This window comes from Lynx canadensis, chromosome D1 (assembly GCF_007474595.2).
Source record: "Lynx canadensis isolate LIC74 chromosome D1, mLynCan4.pri.v2, whole genome shotgun sequence".
Taxonomy (NCBI): Eukaryota; Metazoa; Chordata; class Mammalia; order Carnivora; family Felidae; genus Lynx; species Lynx canadensis.
This window is the reverse complement of record NC_044312.2, coordinates 40,368,324-40,388,131: the sequence shown is the minus strand read 5'-3', so window position 1 is coordinate 40,388,131 and position 19,808 is coordinate 40,368,324. Positions and strand designations below refer to the sequence as shown.

The window sequence follows — 19,808 nt, the reverse complement described above, 5'->3', positions numbered from 1 at the left end:
GCTATTATTTCCCTATGTTCTCTTTCCCACTTTTTTTCAAGTATCATTATTATTTAAAGATGATAAATGACTTGCTCAAAGTTTTAAGAACATTTAACAACAACAACAAAAAGAGTTAAAATCAGAATATTAGTTTATTAGAAAAGGCAATATTTATTTTTTAAAAAGTCCACTGTGCAGTAGAAGCATTTCATGATACAAAAATAAAGAAAAAGAATATTATTTTATTGACTATTTACCAACCCACATATCAGCAAAGAACACCAAAGGCACTATACCCTAAAATGAAATCCAAACAAATTAAGGACCATTACTCTATAACTAAAAGTAGTGCTGGGGCCTCCATTTCCTCCAGGTCTTTCCTGATTTTTTTTTATTCATATGAAAAGAAATCATTCCATTTCACTACTAAGGTTATCATTTAAGAGGAATAAATATATTCTGACCAGATTTCAATCACAGGAAATATCTTTTTACATATTTATTATTTAAGACTTGTCTATATAACAGGTTAGAGAAAATCAATTATTAGTTGTAAAGCACAGTTAAGACTATCTAATGTTTTAAATCAATACATAGCTTTAAAATAAATAAAATACACTTAACAAATTTACATTTACCTCTGACACAGAAAGTGACTGCACCGTACCAAAATGTGCATACAGTGAACAGAAATAATTCCTATAAATACGAGGCTGATTGGTCCAAGCTGTGGGGGGAAAATGTATAAGGTTTAAATATTTAAGTTTAACAGAAATTAAACTGCCTTATAAGCAATGAGCCAATGGACTACTCTTTTGTGGAAACAAATTTTGTTGGGCAAAATAATTAGTCATTTGCATAAAGGAAAATTCATAAACTTGATACTGAAAGAATTTCAGCAATACTTACAACAAGGACATAGGACTTCATCTCATCAGCTTGCCTATCCAAACCCATGAATACAGAGCATAGCTATGCAATAAGCTAGGAGAGCATACAACATCACAGTTAACCTCAGATGGTAAGTCTATGACCATCTGTCCCACCATTATAATTAAATGCAACTATGAATCACTATCTGAATGACCAGAAAGCACTATGCCAATCTGGGATGGTGCTTGTTGAGCACTTACTTTGTGTGAGGAAGTATGCCAAGAAAAAGATTATTTAAGAAAGTGGTACATAAAAAATTACAAGTATTTGTTTACTAAAATCAAAGTAATGCCTGGGTTATTGAGAACCCAACAAAATATTGTCAAAACTTATTTTTATAATCAGAAATTTATACGTCTCTCTAAATTAGGGTGGACAACATCAACTGCAGGGAAAGGTGGCAGTTAAAACTGTTCTTAGAAAACTGGTAAGGGTTTAAGACTCTGAAAAAAGGTTAAATATAATTCCATTACTTCATAGGTGAATTCTCCCTTCCTGAGAGTCTCTGCAATTACAATAATTGGTTATAATAATACTTTGCATATTTGTTTTCAAAACATATTGTTATTCCTTTTCTTAACTGTTAACTCTTTAAATCTGAAAACTAGATTTCATTCTCCATTTTAAAAACTACAAAATTTCACCAATACAAACAAGCTACTCTATAAATACATCTCTTGATATGAGTACACTGCTTAAATCTCTGAAAAATCCAAAAGAATAATAAGATGTAACCATACTTGGAAAAATCAAATACTATTTTAGGATCTTTCTGTCAAATGCTATAAATAAATAATTAAGCAGAGATTAAAAGAGTAATTAATTCTCATTTTTTATTAAATGTTACTATTATTGTTCACCCAATATTATCAATACAAACTCACTGTCACCTGAACAGGTTATGTGTGAACAGGCCAGAAGTTAGCCTGCAATTTTTGCTGTAATCAAGACTGGTAACTGTAATTTAGCTAGAGGTCACGAAGAGAAGTCTTACCACTATGCCTGCGTTTTTTATTGCCAGTGGAAGCCCTAAAAGGCCAGTTCCAATATTTCCTTTAAGAAGATGCATAAGAGTTTGCACAAACCTGAAAAGTAAAAGTTGTAAGATTTAAACATTTTAGGAAAAAAGCTAATAAAAATCACATGATCATTGTTTTAGCATTGGAAGGGAACCGAAAATTAATCTAGGCAAAGAATCAAATAGCACTCCACTCAACCAGAAGTTGAATTGGCCAGAGATCATATTTGGTTCAAGTCCTATCTTTGCCATTTAAAAGCAGAACATGGAAAATTATTATGGAGATTAAATTAGATATTTGAGTGAAAAATATTTTTGTACATATTAAAGAAACACAGAAAAGGTAATTTTCTCCTAAGATTCTTTGCTGCTATGACATTCAGAACAACACCAAAGATTATATATGGCTAGGCTGATAAGACAAAGCAATTTATTGACACTGACTACTGTCATCATGGTATATGTGATCTATGATTATCAACCTAACAGGGGCTTAATTAAAAGAAAAAACAAGTTTTAAAACTATGCGTATCATCAGGTAAGATAAATACTAATTAACATTTAGACACCGAGTACTCCCTAAGGTATTTCACCTAAGTTTCCAGGAGGCATTTGAAGGAAGTCTCTTGACCAAGAAAAAATAAACTAGGAAGAATAGCCCAAATTTCAAACGTATAAAACAAACATGCTTGCCTAATTTTTTTTTTAGTTCATACTGTTCTTTTATGATCACTTAAAATGTAACTTTGCTTAACAGTTAAATTACTATTGCTGTAAGAACTTACTCAAATCTATTAATGATGACAAAATAACAAAAAAGGGTTCTAAAAGGTTCCACTGCTTTCTTACCACCACTTTGTTTCACACCATTAACTCAGCATAAAAAAAGTGTTTACTACCCCTCACCGCCTAATTCCTAACTCCTAACTATTTCAGAAGCCACTGCTCTTAAAATTTCTATTCCTTTCAATCAGATCTCCCTTCTTGCAGGATGCATAGCATTTAATAAGTATTGCGGCAGGGGCGCCTGGGTGGCTCAGTAGGTTAAGCGTCCGACTTCAGCTCAGGTCACGATCTCACGGTCCAGTCCGTGAGTTCGAGCCCCGCGTCGTCTCTGGGCTGATGGCTCAGAGCCTGGAGCCTGCTTCCGATTCTGTGTCTCCCTCTCTCTCTGCCCCTCCCCCGTTCATGCTCTGTCTCTGTCTCAAAAATAAATAAACGTTAAAAAAAATTAAAATAAAAAAATAAGTATTGCGGCAATACATATCAATTGCAGCAATTCCCACACATGGCTCCGTATTTTAGATGTATTTCTTCTTCCCCAAACAGACTATAAACACCTTGAGGGTGGGGACAATATCTGACTCATCCGTGTGTCTTCTGTAGTATCTAGAAAAGTGCTTTACCTATAGATTACAAAATAGACACTGAATGAAAAGAAAAGGACACATATAACCCGTAATACTTACGAAATACCCTCTTGATCATCAAGCTGGTAATGCTTCTGAACAGGCAGCAGCTCTTGCTCGTGCTCTTCATCTGATGTCCCATCAAAATTCTGCTCATTTATTAAGGGCCTCATTACATCCATATCTTTAAAAAGAAAACCAAAGTGCTTCACTATGATTTTAAAAACTGAGTTAAAGTGGTAATAAATGAATTTTTAAAACACGGACATACCGCTTGTACTCATCCTTACTATTTCCACTCTGAGTTAATTCACATAAATACTTTTGAGTTTTAGTATATTTAAAAAACAACTGGACTTATTTGCTGGATATTGTTTGGACTAAGCAGTGCAGAGTGAAAACCTTAAGTATTCAATGCAAAACTTTTTCTGCTTTGTCCACATGAGGTTTATAGCAAATGATCCCAGAACTATGAGATGAAAAAAAATGTAAATAATCAAATGATTTTGTGTCTCTTGTCTTCAAATCATACTGTATCATAAATAGCAATCACATTTTTAAATACTTTAAGTTATAAAGCCATTCCAATTTTTAAAATTTAGTATCAAAATGTACTCTTACATCTAACAGTTTTTAGCATGGCTGAGGATGACAACTCTAGAACAAGATTTTTTAAATAAAGTTTATTTATTTATTCTGAGAGAGAGGGAAAGAGAGCATGTACATGCACACACAGGAGAGGTGGGAGAGGGAGAGAGAGGGAGAATTCCAAGCAGGCTCCATGTGCTGTCAGCGCAGAGCCTGACGCAGGGCTGGAACTCACAGACCATGAGATTATGACCTGAGCTGAAATCAAGAGTCAGACACTTTGAGCCACCCAGATGCCCCTGAAGTATAGGGGCATTTAAAAGAAATGAAAAGTTGCTCCCTTCAAATAAACACAATAAACCTATGAAACAGAGAACTGGGGTAACATAAATAATTTAGTTAGGAATGACGGTCATATAATTTTTTTAAGTTTTTTTATTTTGGAATAATTTAAAACTTACATTAAATTTGCAAGAATGGTACCAAAAAAAAAAAAAAACCCTCCTATGTATCCTTTCCAGACTTACCAATTTTTAACATTTTGCCATGTTTGCCTTTTGTTGCTCAAATGTTTATCACTTTTTATGAACTATCTGAGAGCAGGTTACATATATCAAAGCCCCTTACCCTAAAGTTAGCATGTATTCTCTAGGAACAAGAAGATGTTCTTGAATATTCACATTACAGTTATTAAACTCAGTTTAATATTGGTACAATACTTTAAAGACTTATATATACAATTGGTAATATTAAATGCTTGCTGTCCGTCCTCTGCCAAAGTGTTCTCAATCATTCCTTGGCTGGAAGAAGTTCATTCTTTTGTGGACTGTGTATCACAATGACCCGTAAGATTTGAGAAAACACAAATTGATGTACCTCACCCCAAAGCTTCTGATTCAGCAGGCGTGGGGTGGGTCTGAGAATATGCATTTCTAAGTTCCCAGGTGATTCTGAAGTTTCTGGTCTGGGAACCACACTTTGAGAACCACTGCTCTACTACATTCTCTAGGAAGAGCTCCTGGACACAGTATTTCCTAAGTTCTAGCATGCTTTCAACTGCTGTTCCACAGCCTTGCTATGAAGGACAGCTTGACAGAACACCTCTGGCTTACACTTTATATCTTTGAGTTTCTTGAAAATGCTGCTCCACTCTTGCCTTGCTTTATAGGCTACTCTAGAGAAGTCTGATGACAAACTAATTTTCTGAGCCATTACATACTTTGCCCCTTTTGCTTGAGGTCCTGAGGAATTTTTGCCTTTAAGATCTAATGGTTTTACTATGATATGTCTTCAGTTTAAGCATTTTGAGTCAATTTTCCCAGGGACACAGTGGGCTTTTTTGATTATGTAGATTTTGGCTTTCTTATTTCTGGACATTTTTCTTGGATTTATATCTGTTTAGTTCAAATATTTTGTTTTTCTTCTTTAGAGATTCCAATTATATGTCAAATCTCCTTTGCCTGTCTTCCATTTCAACCACTTCTTCCCTTTTGATGTCTTTAACTCATTTAAATTCTTCTTTGAAATTCAATGACTATTAAATTTTCATTTCAATATGTTCTCCCTTGGACACCTTGTACTCTATTATTTATTTATGATTTTTCCTACTGCTAGGCATTTCATGGACAGGGATCCTAATTTGAAAGCAGTGCCTTCTGTTAGCAGGATGAAGTTCAGTTTATGTAATGGATGATGTTCACTGACTGGGGTTATAGGGAGCAACTGGTATCTTTCTGGTTCTCTTTCATTTCTGCAGGATATTCAGTCCCCTACCTGCCCCCCTGCCCCTTACTTCCTTCATTTTTTTCACCTCCAGGTATCAGAGGGACATCTGGATTGCTCTTTTTATCTCCTTCTCCTCCAGAAGCAATGTTTTGCCAAGGTTACTATACTTCTAGACCTCCTAATCCCCTCTCCTCTTTTCCAGAGATTCTAAAGAACCCTCCCCACTTTCAATGCTTGCAGCAGCAACAGGTACTCTGAATTTTGCTGTTTATTTTTCTGCTTACAGAAAATTTGAGGTTTGTGGTATCTTGGTCTCCTACTAATGCTAAAAGAGTAACTTCATGAATGGTTTATGTGTGCTCCTTTTTGAATTAACAGGTTTTTAAGGGAGGACATGTAGAGAGATTAGGATTTAGGCAGCCTTCATTATCCCAGTACCAAATGGAACTCATTACAACAGTTTTTCGTAAGAGTAAAGTTATACTTTAAGATACTGGAAGATGCGTTAGCTTTGTAATATATATTTTTGTAATACATTTTGAAATCAGGAAGTATCACTTGGTTCTTCTTTTTCAAGATAGTTTTGGGTATTGGGGATTTTTTTGTAATGAAAATAGTATGATATTGGCATAAAGCTAGGCTTATAGACCACTGAAACTAAATGGAGAACCCAGAAATAAATCTATGTATATATGGTCAACTGATCTTTGGCAATGGTGCCAGGAATACACAATGGGGAAAATCTCTTCAACAAATAGTCGTGGGAAAACTGAATATCCACATGCACAAGAAGGAAAGTGGATCTTTATCTCAATCCATACACAAAAATCAATTTAAAATATATTAAAGACTTAAATACTTGAAAAAGCCTCAGACATTGGTTTTGGCAATGATTTCATGGGTATGACACCAGAAGCACAGGCAACAAAAGCAAAAACAGGCAAGAGGGCCTACATCAAACTAAAAAGATTCTATACAAGAAAAGAAACAATCAACATAGTGAAAAGCCAACCTACAGAATGGGAAAGAATATTTGCCAACTTTGCAAACTATATATTTGATAAAGGCTAATTTCCACAATATATAAGAAACTCCTACAACTCAAAAGCAAAAAACCTAGTGATCAGATTAGTAAATTGGCTAAAGATCTGAACAAAGATGATACACAAATGGCCAATGGATTCATGAAAAGATGTTCAATGTCACTAATCGTCAGAAAAATGAAAATTAAAACCACAATGAATGTCACTTTACACCTATTAGGGTGGTCATTATAAAAACAAATAAAAAGGTGGGGCACCGGGATGGCTTAGTAGGTTAAGCGTCCAACTCTTGATTTCAGCTCAAGTCATGATATCATGTTTCATTGGACTGACCTCCACATCGGGCTCTGTGCTGACAGCATGGAGCCTGATTGGGATTCTCTTCCTCTCTCCCTCTCTCTCTCTCTCTCTCTCTCTCCCCCCCTCCGCCGTCCCTGCTCATGCTCATTCTCTCTCTCAAAATAAACTTAAAAAAAAAAAAGGCAACAAATATTGGTGAGGATGTGGCAAAACTGGAACCCTTCTACACAGTTGGTAGGAATGCAAAATGTTACAGTTGTGAAGGAAAACAGTACAGAGATTCCTCAAAAAATTAAAAACGGAAGTACCATATGACTCAGTCCCACTTCTGAGAATTTACCCATAAGCACTGAAATCAGGAGCTTGAAGAGATGTTAATACTCCCGTGCTCAGGTTAGTGCTACTCACAACAGCCAGCATGTGGAAACAACATGCACTGACAGAGAAATGGATAAAGAAAATAGGATATATACACACAATGGAATATTATTTAGCCTTAAAAAAGAAACTCTTTAATATGCAAAACATGGATGAACCTTGAAGACATTATGCTAAATGAAATAGGCTAGTCACAGTTCAAATACCACCAATTCCACCTATTTATGGAATCGAACTCATAGAAACAAAGACTAGAGTGGTAGTTGCCAGCCAGTGTGGAGGGGAAAACAGGGAGTTGCTAACCAACATGTATGAAATTTCAGTTATGCAAGGTAAGTAAGTTCTAGAGACCTGACATGCAACATTGTGCCTATGGATTACAATACTATACTGTACACTTAAAAATCTGTTAAGAGGACAGATCTCATGGTAAATGTTTACATAACATAATTAAAAAAAAGATATTGGAAAGTGCTTGAAAATAGCCTACTCTTCAGTAATTTAAATATTCCTCCTCTAATAATGTTACTACTATGTGTAAAATAAAACCAATGAATTAGTAAACATTCTAAATGCATGGAATCTAAATTAATGAGGATTTTCTATAATAGGAATACCCTAACTTTGCCTTTGGGTAGTTTTTCTAACCCTTCAATCTTCAGGACATTCTCCATAGACTATTTTGCAGGATTTCCTAGTTTCTTGTTCTTCAGTATCAAAAGTGGCTCACCTTAAACCTGTGCACAGTGAAAATTTAAGTAAATTAAGTGTTTCTCAGTATTAGAGAGCTAATGCTGGGATACCTACCATGTCACTTTACTCTGATATCTGTTAATATTATAAACTATGTTCATCTTTTGTTTGAACAGATCCTATATCTTTTCTGTTATACTCTATACAAAGTAAATTAACACTTTATCTTGTAAAACCATGGTATTAGTTTGTTAGGGCTGCTATAACAAGGTACTACACAGTGGGTGGCTTAAAAAAACAGAAATTTATTATCAATTCTGGAGGCTAGAAGTCCGAAATCAAGGTGTTGGCATGGCTGGTTCCTACTGAGGGCTAGGAGAGAGGGATCTGTTCCAGGCTATTCTCCTTGGCTTATAGATGGCTATCTTCAAGTTCATAGGGTATTTTCCCTGTATGCATGTCTGTGTCCTAATTTCCCCTTATTATAAGGATACAAGTCATACTGGATTAGTGGACCACCCTACTCCAGTGTGGCCTTTATCTTAACTAATTACATTTACAATGATCCTACTGCCAAGTAAGGTCACATTCTGTGGTACTAAAGGGTTAGGACTTCAATATATGAATTTAATTGACAACAATCATCATTATTCATTGCATTATCTTTAAACAGAAATGTGTTAATATTTTCATTCCAAAATTTACTCCATTGCGCTTGCTGACTCTTAAGTTCATTTGCATTTTTATTCATTCAGCTATTCAAATTGTCATTATTTGAACTAACTTCTTTCTGCCACAGGATGTACTATACATTTTATGCATTACTAAGTACACTATTTAAGTTCTCTATAAAGACAGTTATCACTGCCAATATTTCAAACACTGAACAATCTATTATTTGAAGCATACCTCCCAAGAGATCATAGCAGCAATGTAAAGTCAGAAAAAAAAAGTTTTCTCATAACTTGTAAGTTTACTTTTAATGGCATCATCAGATCACTTTTTAGAATCTTTTAGTTAAACCTGAATATCTAGAGTTGTTAATATAATCTATAAGTACTCTACTAGTTCTATCATTCACAGAATCAAGTTTTTAAAATAGGATTACAATGTACAGTCAAATTCCCAACTAAAAGTTAGTTGGGCTCACAATTAGTCTTAACGAATTTATACTGCATAGCAACTGTCTTATTTAATTTTGTTTAACACTGTAATGCCTTGTAGTTTAAACTTTTCCCTCATTCTTAAATTCATTATTTCTCAATTTTATGTGGTCTAGGAAACATTAAATGTGAGTTACTGTGAAAATAACTTTTCATATATATTTCTTTGCTTTAAATCCATTTGTCTGAACCCTCACCTTTAAAACCTTAATAAAAATTTAATTATCTCAGGAAGCTTCTCAAATAACAGTGAGATTAAGAAGAGCTATTTTTTTAAATCTGAAACTATTTGAGATAAAATTATTCTTAACAGTGTTAGCAATTTAAGAAGTACACGTTTCTAAATTGTTTCTCATCTACCATTAAGGCAATATGACACATTATTAGTTAAATAACCATATGCTTAAACGTATTTTTAAAAGCTACACTTAAAAATATAACTCCCTAAGACCTTCTCTGCAGTTTTAGCCTGTATTATTTAGGTAACATTACATAGTAAGAAATATGTATTTGTTAAACTAAGTAAACTAAGAGCAGGTGAAGCAGTCAGGTTTTAGGGCCGATTACATTATCATGATTTTGAATCATGATTTGTTTGTATGAAGTTTGAAAGATACAAGATAGTTACTGAATCTAAAGAACACATTAAAATGCCTTCTGATTGAATGTGCTCATAAAAGAGGTTGCAATCCTTTTTAATTCAGTTTCACAAATATTAACATCCAATATGTGTCGGTATTATTAGATGCTGGGAATTAAGCAATTACTAAAACTAACAAAAATTCTTGCCCTCATGGAGCTCAAATTCTAGTGAAGGAAAGAGACAATAAATAAGTAAAATAGAGAGTATGCTAGTGTTAAATGTTAAGAAGGAAAATAGGGATTGGGAGGGACAGTCTATGGTTTTAGATAGGACAGCCGAATTAGGCCTCACTGAGAAAGTAGGGTTTTAAAGAAGAACTGAAGGAGGAGGGGGCGGTGAACAATGTGGTTATCTGGGGGAAGAGCAATTAGGCAGTGGAAACAGCAAAGACAAAGGCTCTGAGGATGTAGAGAGCCTGGTGTGTTCAGGAGAAGGAGGCCTGAGTGAGCAGAGAGGGCAGAGCAAGGGGGGAGTAAGCGAGATCAGAGGTAACAGATGGTACACAGCCTTGCAGACCATCCTGAGTGACATGAAAGCCACCTAAAGAAGCGTTGTACAACAGAAATATAACATGAGCCACAAACATAATTTAAATGTTCTAGTATTCACATTTTTGAAAAAGGAAACTGTAACAGACAAAATTAATTTTAATAATATATCTTATGTAAGCCAATATATTCAAAATACTATCATTTGAAAATGTAATCAACAAAAAAATTACTAACAAGATACTTTACATTTTATTTTTCATACTAAGTCTTGGAAATCCAGTGTGTTTTACACGTACATCATATTTTAATTTGACAAACAACATTTCAAATATACGTACGGCTGCAGATTATCACACTGGACAACACAGCAACAGAGTTTGGTGCAGGGGAGTGACCTGATCTGATTTATACTTTAACCAGGGTTCCTGTGGGCCTACCTTCTCATGTGTAAAATGAGAGCAGTAACTTCTCCCTCACAGGGGTTTTATGATAATGAGATGAGGTAACATTTATGAAGCACAGAACCTAGTTCTTGGCACAGAGGTAGTCAGTAAACACTAGTGTTCCTCCCCTTCCTACATAATGATATATTAGAAGCAATCATGCTGCACAGGATTTTAAATGTAAATTTCTGACAAGAAATTTATTAATTAATTTACTATCAACAATTAATAATTTTGAGCATTTATGAGGTGCAAACTGTGTGTAGGCAAAATGTGTTATGCTGGCCAGAAGGAAATAGAGACTAGCAGAAGAAACAAGTACTTAAAAACCTAACACGGTCACGGTAAATGCTTTAACAAAGTTTAGAAGGGTATGGAGTAAATCAGAACACTCAAACAACATAATTAAAAGTTACAAAATTACAATTTATATTATAATTTACTATTATTTGCCAATGTCCTGCTGTAATTTTTGGCCAAGTACTGAACTGGACAGTTCTAAAAAGTGCTATGTGATTACTCTAGGTAAGAGTTAACAACGCCTTATAAAATAAAACACTATTAAGCAATGGATAGCAAACTACCTAAACACAGTTATTTCTATTTACAAATGGAAAAACCATATGAATAAGAAACACCAGCTTCATTCAATATTATACATGATACATAACATACCGTATGTATACATGAATAGGGCAGAAAATCGGAACATTCTTAAATTAGGCAGTACTTGTATATCTTTTATACTGCCCAGACAATTGTTTCAACCTCAATTTCTTAACCTAAAAATCGACCTAAATTTCTAGTTGTAGTCAGAATTAAAGAAAATCACATTAATTTACCAAAATATCTTGAAACCTTAAAAATGTTTATCCTTTCACCTAGTAATTCCACTTCTGACAAGCCAGTATATAGAAAAAAAGGATTTCTGCACAAAGATGTTGAATGAAACATTATTTATGTTGAAAATTTGGAAACAACCTAAATGTGCAACAATCAGGAAATTGCTAAATTAACTACAGGACCTCCACTTTATAAAGCATTACACTGACATTAAATTATAGTTTTGAAGTCTGAGTAAAACAGGGAAAAGTATATCATGCTGAGTGTGAAAAAGCTGGATAATCACAGTATGAATTCAATGATGTTTTAAAAAGTTAATTTAAAATGAAAGCAAGGAAACATATCAAAAACGGGGAATACGTTAAGGATAGAGATGGCCAATGGGATCATGAGTGCTTTTTACTGTCTTCCTCTGGAAAATGTAGAAAAGAAATAAGAAGAGAGTAATAAACTAGCATTTCTTTTATAATAGCAAAATAAATCACTTTTATTTTGACAATGGACAAACTAAAAATAGAAATAACTTCTTTTAATATAACATAATGTGGTCTTCTAAATCTATAAACTACTATCTATGCAATATGGGAATAGTAACTGTCTTATTCATTTCTGAAGTGGTGAAAATATGCACAGCAAGAAACCTTCCAGAGTTGTCCACTGCCTATGAAATGAAGTGTAGACCTTAAGCTGTACAAATGGCTACTTACATACCTTAAGAAAATCTGTGTCTTAACATCTCTACCAGTGCCTTTTACATAGACATCCAATTTTTAAAATCTGGTCATTGCAGAAAATAATATTTTGTCATTGTAGAACATCAGAAAATATATACATAAGCAATATTTTTAAATTAAAATTACCTCACTAGCCAGAAACAACCACTCGTAACATTTTAGAGTGCAAATACATGCAGTCACTCCTGTATGTTCTCCTTCAGTCCCATGGCTTTTAATACCATCTAAATGCTGATGACTTCCAAATTTATATCTCCAGACCAGATCTCTCACTAGGTCTAGACATAAATCTAATTGCCTACCTACTTAACATCTGCTTGAGTATCTTCACAACATGGCAGCTGGCTTCCCCCCAAGTGAATGATCCAGGAAAGAGAGAGCAAGGCACAATGCCTTTTCAGACCTGGTGGAAGTCACATATTATCACTTCCACCATCATCTGTCCGTTGGAAGCAAGTTAGTAAATACAATCCACACTCCAAAAGAAGGAAATTAAGTCCTCCTCTTGAAGAGACAAACATCAAAGAATCTGGAGACATTCTATAAAACCACCAAAACATCTGAGTTGATGGCAATTTCATTCTTCCAAATACTCAGATCCCTGGAGTCATCCCTGTTTCCTGTTTCACTCTCAACCTTCATCTCATCTGTTAGGAAATCATTCTGCTTATACTTTCGAGTATATCCAGAGTGTAACCATTTCTCTCCAAGCCCACGGCTACAACCATACTTCTGGAAAGGACATATCCATCTCTTTCCTGAATTTCAGAAAAGAAGAGTGAGATCAAGCCCCACGTCCACACTGGGAGTACAGAGCTTGCTTGGGATTCTCTCTCTCCTCTCTCTCTCTGCCCCTCCTCCATGCACACACACACCCTCTCTCAAAATAAATAAATAAACATTTAAAACATGTATGTGGCAAACATCGTCCCATATTACTTTTAATGGCCTATTCAGTATATGGCTATATCGCAATTTACCCAAACAATTTCCTTTAATTGGACATTTAGATAGTTACCAGATTTTCTCAACTATAAAGAACGTAGTGAACATTTCCTGACATAAGTATTTGTTACATGACTTATTTCTCTGGGAAATATTTCTAGAAGTAAAATTGCTGGGTCAAAGGGTATGTGCATTTTTAATGATAATTACATTACACTGTTCTTACCATCAACGCATGAGAATGCCCATTCCCCACATCCTAAGAGGCGTTATTAGTGAATTTAAAACAGACAAACTGGGTTTGTATCTGGGTTATGCCTTTAATTAACTTAAAATTACTGTACCTATAAAATGGGGATAATAATAGCATCTACCTCACCCAATTGTCTTGAAGGTTAAAGGAAACAGTGCGTATGTATAGCACTTAGCACACGGCTTGACACAAAGTAAACAATCAATAAAATGCTAAGTTTATTTCTACCATTATTAGGACTTGAAAGAAATCACTTGCAAAGTGCCCTGCCCATTATCACAGGAACACCAACCTATTAATTACTATAATGAAGTGTTTCTTTAAAGCTCAACTTAAAAAAAAAAAATCATTCAGCATCGAATTAAAACTATTCCTAAATATAATTCGTACAACTACAGGAAACAATGACAAGACTACCCCGACCCTTGCTTTTGTTTTCCTTGTGACAGCAGGAAACCATAAACAGTGTTGTACTTGCCCTGTCGCCAAGGAGATAAGAGACCAGAGGAAAACAGGAAAACAAACTTTGGCAATCCAGCTGGCTACAGGTCTCTCCTGTCCAGTTAGGTGAACTCGGCGCGCTCGCCACTCCTCGGTGGCACCCGGTAAATTAAGGATTCACCTAGGACTCAGAACGGGGCTGCTGCGATCGCAAAGCCTTAAAGCATCGCTGGGGGAAACTCGGAGAGTCACCGCGCAGGCTCTCGCTTGCCATTGACGTGTTTACACAACGCAGCCCACCCCCAACGCACACACACACACACACACACACGCGCGCGCGCGCGCACACACACACACACACACACACACACACACACACAAACACATATACCCACACACGCACGCCCATTTGACGCCCTTGGTAGGCCGGGCTTTTCGCCGGCCCAGCTCTCCGGTCAGACAACCCGTTCCTGCGCCGGTGCCATCCCGGGGTCAGTCACCTCCCCGAGCCTCAGCTCATCCCACGTTCCGCGGAGGTTTGCTCTGCCGGGTTTTCAATTCATACCCGTGCCAGACCCATGACCCCAAGAGCCCCCGACCATTCCAGGAAAGCCACCCGCGACTCTCCAGGGCCACGCGCGTGCGGATGAGCGGCAGCCGCGGCCCGGCGCCAGCTCCCGCCTCCCCGGCCGAGGCCGAGCGCCGGCCCGGAGCCCGGGCGCATCCCGAGGGCACGCGGCCCCCGCCCCCGCCGGCACGCAGCACCCACCGAGCTCCTCGCGCCCCGCCGCCTCGGCCGCCGCCGGCGCCGCCGCTTCCATCTCTCGGGGGTCTCCAGGACGCCGCTCCCCCGCCGCTGCGTGGCCGGAGACAGGCGGAGGCCTTCCCGGCCGAGCGCGACCCACGCCCAGCGCCCGCCTCCCGGCCCCCAGGACCCCACCCGCGCGGCGGGGAGCATGCGCAGTGACGCTACCCGGCCAGCCGCGGTGCTGGCGCGCGAGGGGCCGTCCTGGGGCTCGCCGGGCGCTGCGAGCGAGCGGCGCTGGCGGGGGAGGACGCGAGGGAGCGGAGACCGGGCGGAAGAGGGCGGTATAACGGGACACAAGGGGCGGTTTGGAGGTCACTGGCATGGGAGCTCAGAGCTGGCGGGGACCCAGGCCTGTAGTTCCCTGGAGGACTTAAAAGGTGACCACGAACTTAAATTTGAAGGGCCCATCTAATTTGCAAGGCTTCAGCATTCTGTAAGGCACCAGAGAGAATGCAGAGTAGGAGGGGATTGTCCCCTCTCCATGCTGGAGTTCTGACTTATTCCTCGGTTATCCGTCTTCCTATGCCCCTGTTTAGAGATTCAGGATGCACTCAATTTTAGGATTTAATTTAGTCAAATAGTTTCACTTTAAGGATTTTTCAGTGCCCTCCAAAAATATTTGGCGTTAATCTCACGGCTGAAAGAAAATTAAGGTTAAGAATATTGTACTGATGTGTCAGACACTCTTAAGAACTATTCATAATTCTGATGACAATCCTGTGAGATAATTCTAATGTTTATATCCGTTTTACTGATGAGGGAACTAAGGCCCACAAAGCTAAGTAACTTGTACAAGGACAGGAAAGTAATAAATGGCAAAGATGGAATTCTATCTGCAGTCAGAGCTGGGGCTCTCCACCAGTATACAAAGCTGACCTCTCAGGTGCGTACCGATTAATATTTGATCAATCAATAGATGAAGCCAGCTTTTGGTTTGAAAGGAAAATATTTTAATTTTGAAATCGCTTTCATTATCTTTCACTTCATCTTTCTTTAAATTCAGGACACTAGACACTTTTGGTCTTCTCCATTTCAGTGTGGTCTTTTTAGGAAAGCCTTTTTCTGAGGGATGTCTAGGTTCTAGGACCCCTGTTATAACTACATGGTGGTGGTGTTAAAAATTTTAAATTCTGCGGTTATAAAAGTACACAGCTACATAATATCTATATCTCTCCTCCTGTTGCATCCTTTGTAGGTTTTACTAGTGAAAATGACAGTTTGCCAAAACCATTTATTTTACTACATATCTACCCCCAATCACTCACACACATACGCCTGCAAACCCCGAAGAAAGGTTTGATTTGAAATGTCCCTGACAAGTAACAAAGATGTATGGGAAGGTAGAGAAAGAAGAATTCTATTCTAGGTCATAGCTAGAGGAATAGTCTCTCATCTGCATTGATGGAGCACTAGGTTAGAAATCAGTGGGAGAGAAAATAGGCATCAGACTGGTGATTGCCCAGAAAACCATCCATTGTAATGAGAATACTTGGGGCAGTGTTGTGAAAGAGGAACATTAGTCTTTGAGTGTTAAAAGGGATCAAAGCCATTGTCCTCTAATCTCAGCATCAGGAAAGCAGATCTGGCAGTGCGGAAAGAAAAAAGGCTTGACCTGTGATACAGGCCTGGGCTTCTTTGGAGAAGCCTGGGCTGAGGCAGGCAGCCAGACTCAGTATCTTTGCAAAGTGATGTGGAGATAAGCCAAATGATAGGGATGATGATAAGATTCAAGAGAATTATGGTTTTCACATACCATTGAGGAGATACTTGCTGTCACTTCTGCTCCAGGCCTTGTAATTTGGAAGAGGTTATGGGGAAAAACTGTATCAGGATAAAGACCTAAAGAATGTAACCATTTGAATGGCAACCCTGGCAATTCCTTTCTTTCCTTTCCTGTTTTGAACTTCCTGGATTATATCCCAATTATTTCCTCCTTTGTAACCATGGAACTTTGTTTATATCTCTGTTGTAAGTCTTCTCCCCTTATATTATAATTGCTTGGGTCTCATGCTATGCTGTGAACCCCTGCTGGGGAGAAGCTATATCTTTGTGTCTTTTTCTCAGCAGGGCCTGGCAGAGGGCCCTGCGTGTACTACTCATGTAGGACTAGGTGTGGCAAGTTGTGGACTAGAGCCTCATAGATACGTGAAAGAAAATATTTAGAAATAGTTAAGGGGCACGTGGGTGGCTGAGTCGGTTGAGCATCCGACTTCGGCTCAGGTCATAATCTCGCAGTTCATGAGTTCGAGCCCCACATCGGGCTCTGTGCTGACAGCTCAGAGCCTGGAACCTGCTTTGGATTCTGTGTCTCCCTCTCACTCTACCCCTCCCTGGCTTGTACTCTCTCAAAAATAAATAAACATTAAAAAAAGTTAATAAAAAAATGAAATAGTTAATGTATCCAAACACATTTATGGAGCAATTTCCATGTGCCAGGGGTGCACTAGATGCAGGGGCTATAATGGCAAACAATACTCGTATAGTCCCTGCCATCATGGAGTTCATCATCTACTGCAGGAGCATGCAAAAGAAAAGAACTATGCAAAATACTATGTAATTACATTGTTGGTGAAAAAAATAAGGTGTTGTTGAGGAACCTACCTTAGATTGTGTAGGCAGGACAGTGTTGTCTGAGAACATTTAAGCTGACACCTCATGGTAAGAAGGAATCAGCTCGGTGTATGTAGGGAGAAGAGCCGTTCAGGCAGCAAGAACAGCTTTCCCCATTTTATAGATGGAGAAATGGTGTGTTTTTGATATGCTGATATATACCAAGGAACATCTAGATAGTGGTGTCTATTATACAGCAGTTGGATCTGTAAAGTTTCTTCATATGTAAAATAATTTTACCAACCTCACATGTTGTTGTGAAGATTCAGTGAGATAACATGTATAAAACACTGTGCCTGGGTGACTCAATCCATTAAGTGTCTGACTCTTGATCTCAGCTCAGGTCTTGAGCTCAGGATCATGAGTTCAAATCCCACATTGGACTCTGCACTGAGCATGAAGCCTACTTTAAAAAAAAAAGTTTATAAAGCATTAATACTTGTCTAGTTCATAGAAAGCATCAAATAGTTACTAAGCCTATTAGTTAGGAATGCTTTGTTGTAATGGAGAAAGAGGCCAATTCAAACTAGCTTGAGCCAAAAGGAGAATTTAATGAGGATACTGAGATACCTAGGATAGAGATGTGACTTAGCTCGGAAGCATCTGATCCTGATGCCTCTGACACTTTATCTCCTTCTCCATGAATTGCTTTTCTCTGTGCATCTGCTTGTGCATCTGTGCTAGTTTTTGCTGCAGAACTCCTTGGCTTCTCAGGTTCACCTGGCAGGAAACATGGTTCCTAAGAATTGTGAATTTCTAGAGCTTGTGGTTTGCATGTCCAGAAAAATACTGGTCTCTTTCTCAGTTTCGAATTAAAATTTTCCCAGACAAAAATTGTGATGGGATCATATTGGATCGGGTCCCTACCCCAGACTGGGCAAGTGAGTGGTGGAGAAAGTCGTACATCATGGCGGGTATCGATGGAACCATGTGGATGACAGTATGGAAAAGGGAACAGTTTTCAAAAGAAGCTGAGCAGACCTCAGAAACTGAGTAGGTGTCCACCCTACTTTGATCCCCCTCTATGTAAAATATTACTCATTATGTATCTTAAGGCTGTTTTCCTCTCTTATGTTTTCAATGGATATAGAGACAAACTTCTCACCATCTTTTAAATACTATCTGCTTAAGTGACCTCTCTATTCTGTTAATGAACTTAGGAAACATGAAGACATAAACATGATTAAACATAAAAATAGAATGTCCTAGAAAAAGAAGTGTTTAGGGAACATAAAGTAGACAAAGAAACAAAAAGAAAAATAAGAAAATTAAAAGATCCACCCAGAAGATCTAAGATCTCAATGAAGAAATTCAAGGACTAAAAGAAAGAAGGAAAAAAAATCAAATTAATAATACAACACAAATTCTCAAAATTGAAGGACATTTGGTACCTGACCAGTAGGATCCACTGAATGAGCAATACATTAGATGAAAACAGACTTATGCCAAGATACACCATCATAAAATTTTAGAGCACTGAACATAATAGGAAGATCCTAAAATCCTCCTGAAATGAAAACAAATAAAATAAAAGGGGAAGGTGCTCACATTCAATTCAATACTGAAATTCAGCAGCAACATCAGAAGCCAGAGGATAATGGAGCATTGCATTACAACTTCTGAGGGAAAACGTGTCAAACTTCACATTTTATATCTAGCCAAACTGTCAGTCAAATGAAAGGGTGAAATCAACACATTTTAAGATGTATGGGAGCTCAAAAGAGCTTTATATAAGCTCTATGCAGAGTTTTACTCACTTTTCATCTTCCTTTTCTTAGAAAGCAGTAGAGGAATGCTCTATCAAAATTAAGGAGTAAACACAGAAATAAGAGGACTTGGGATCCAAGAAACCAGGGGTTTAACATGGGAGAAAAGAACCTCAAATGGATGCCAAAGGGAAGTTCCAGTATCACAGTTGTGCAGAAGGTCAAGGAGAGCAGTTGGTCCAAATGGTAGCTGGAGGACGGAAGGCACAAGGAGAGAATAATCCACAAACAAGATTGACAAAAGAAATAAAGGGATAGTGCATCATTTTCCTTGGCAGTAAAGAATACATGCAAGCCACAATACTAAAATATCAAAATATGACTTTAACGGAGAGTGGGAGATGTATTACAACCTGTTTGAAGGTGTGGTTGGAGTGGGGGAGAGATATTCTGTATGAAATCTGTGCAAAAGACTAAATTCTCACTTTTGTAGTTACAAGAACATAGTTTCTAAAACTGAAACATTAATAGTGCTATAAGTATATAAGTAGAAATAAGTAGAAACATGGAGGTAAATACCAAATGAATCTACCAAAGAAGTTCAAAGTGGTTGCCTCTTGAAAAAGGGGCAAGAACTTGATTTTTGTTAGAAGTCTTAT

At 37.5% G+C, this 19,808-nt stretch overlaps 1 protein-coding gene across 3 annotated transcripts in view; it reads right to left on the bottom strand.

Moving 5' to 3' along the window:
• Window positions 1–14,942, bottom strand: part of SLC36A4 (solute carrier family 36 member 4) — a 51,726-nt gene extending 36,784 nt beyond the window's left edge. Inside the window, exons 1-4 of one of the 3 annotated variants that reach the window (XM_030331852.1) lie at window positions 14,795–14,942; window positions 3,403–3,526; window positions 1,910–2,000; window positions 621–709 (exon numbers count right to left, since the gene is read on the bottom strand). In XM_030331852.1, coding sequence (XP_030187712.1) covers window positions 621–709; window positions 1,910–2,000; window positions 3,403–3,526; window positions 14,795–14,846 — 356 coding nt within the window. In that variant the 5' untranslated portion in view covers window positions 14,847–14,942. Of the gene's footprint in view, window positions 1–620; window positions 710–1,909; window positions 2,001–3,402; window positions 3,527–14,590; window positions 14,667–14,794 lie in introns of those variants that run through there. The other 2 variants (XM_030331854.1, XM_030331853.1) reach the window with 2 other exon arrangements.
• Window positions 14,943–19,808: the final 4,866 nt, after the last annotated feature.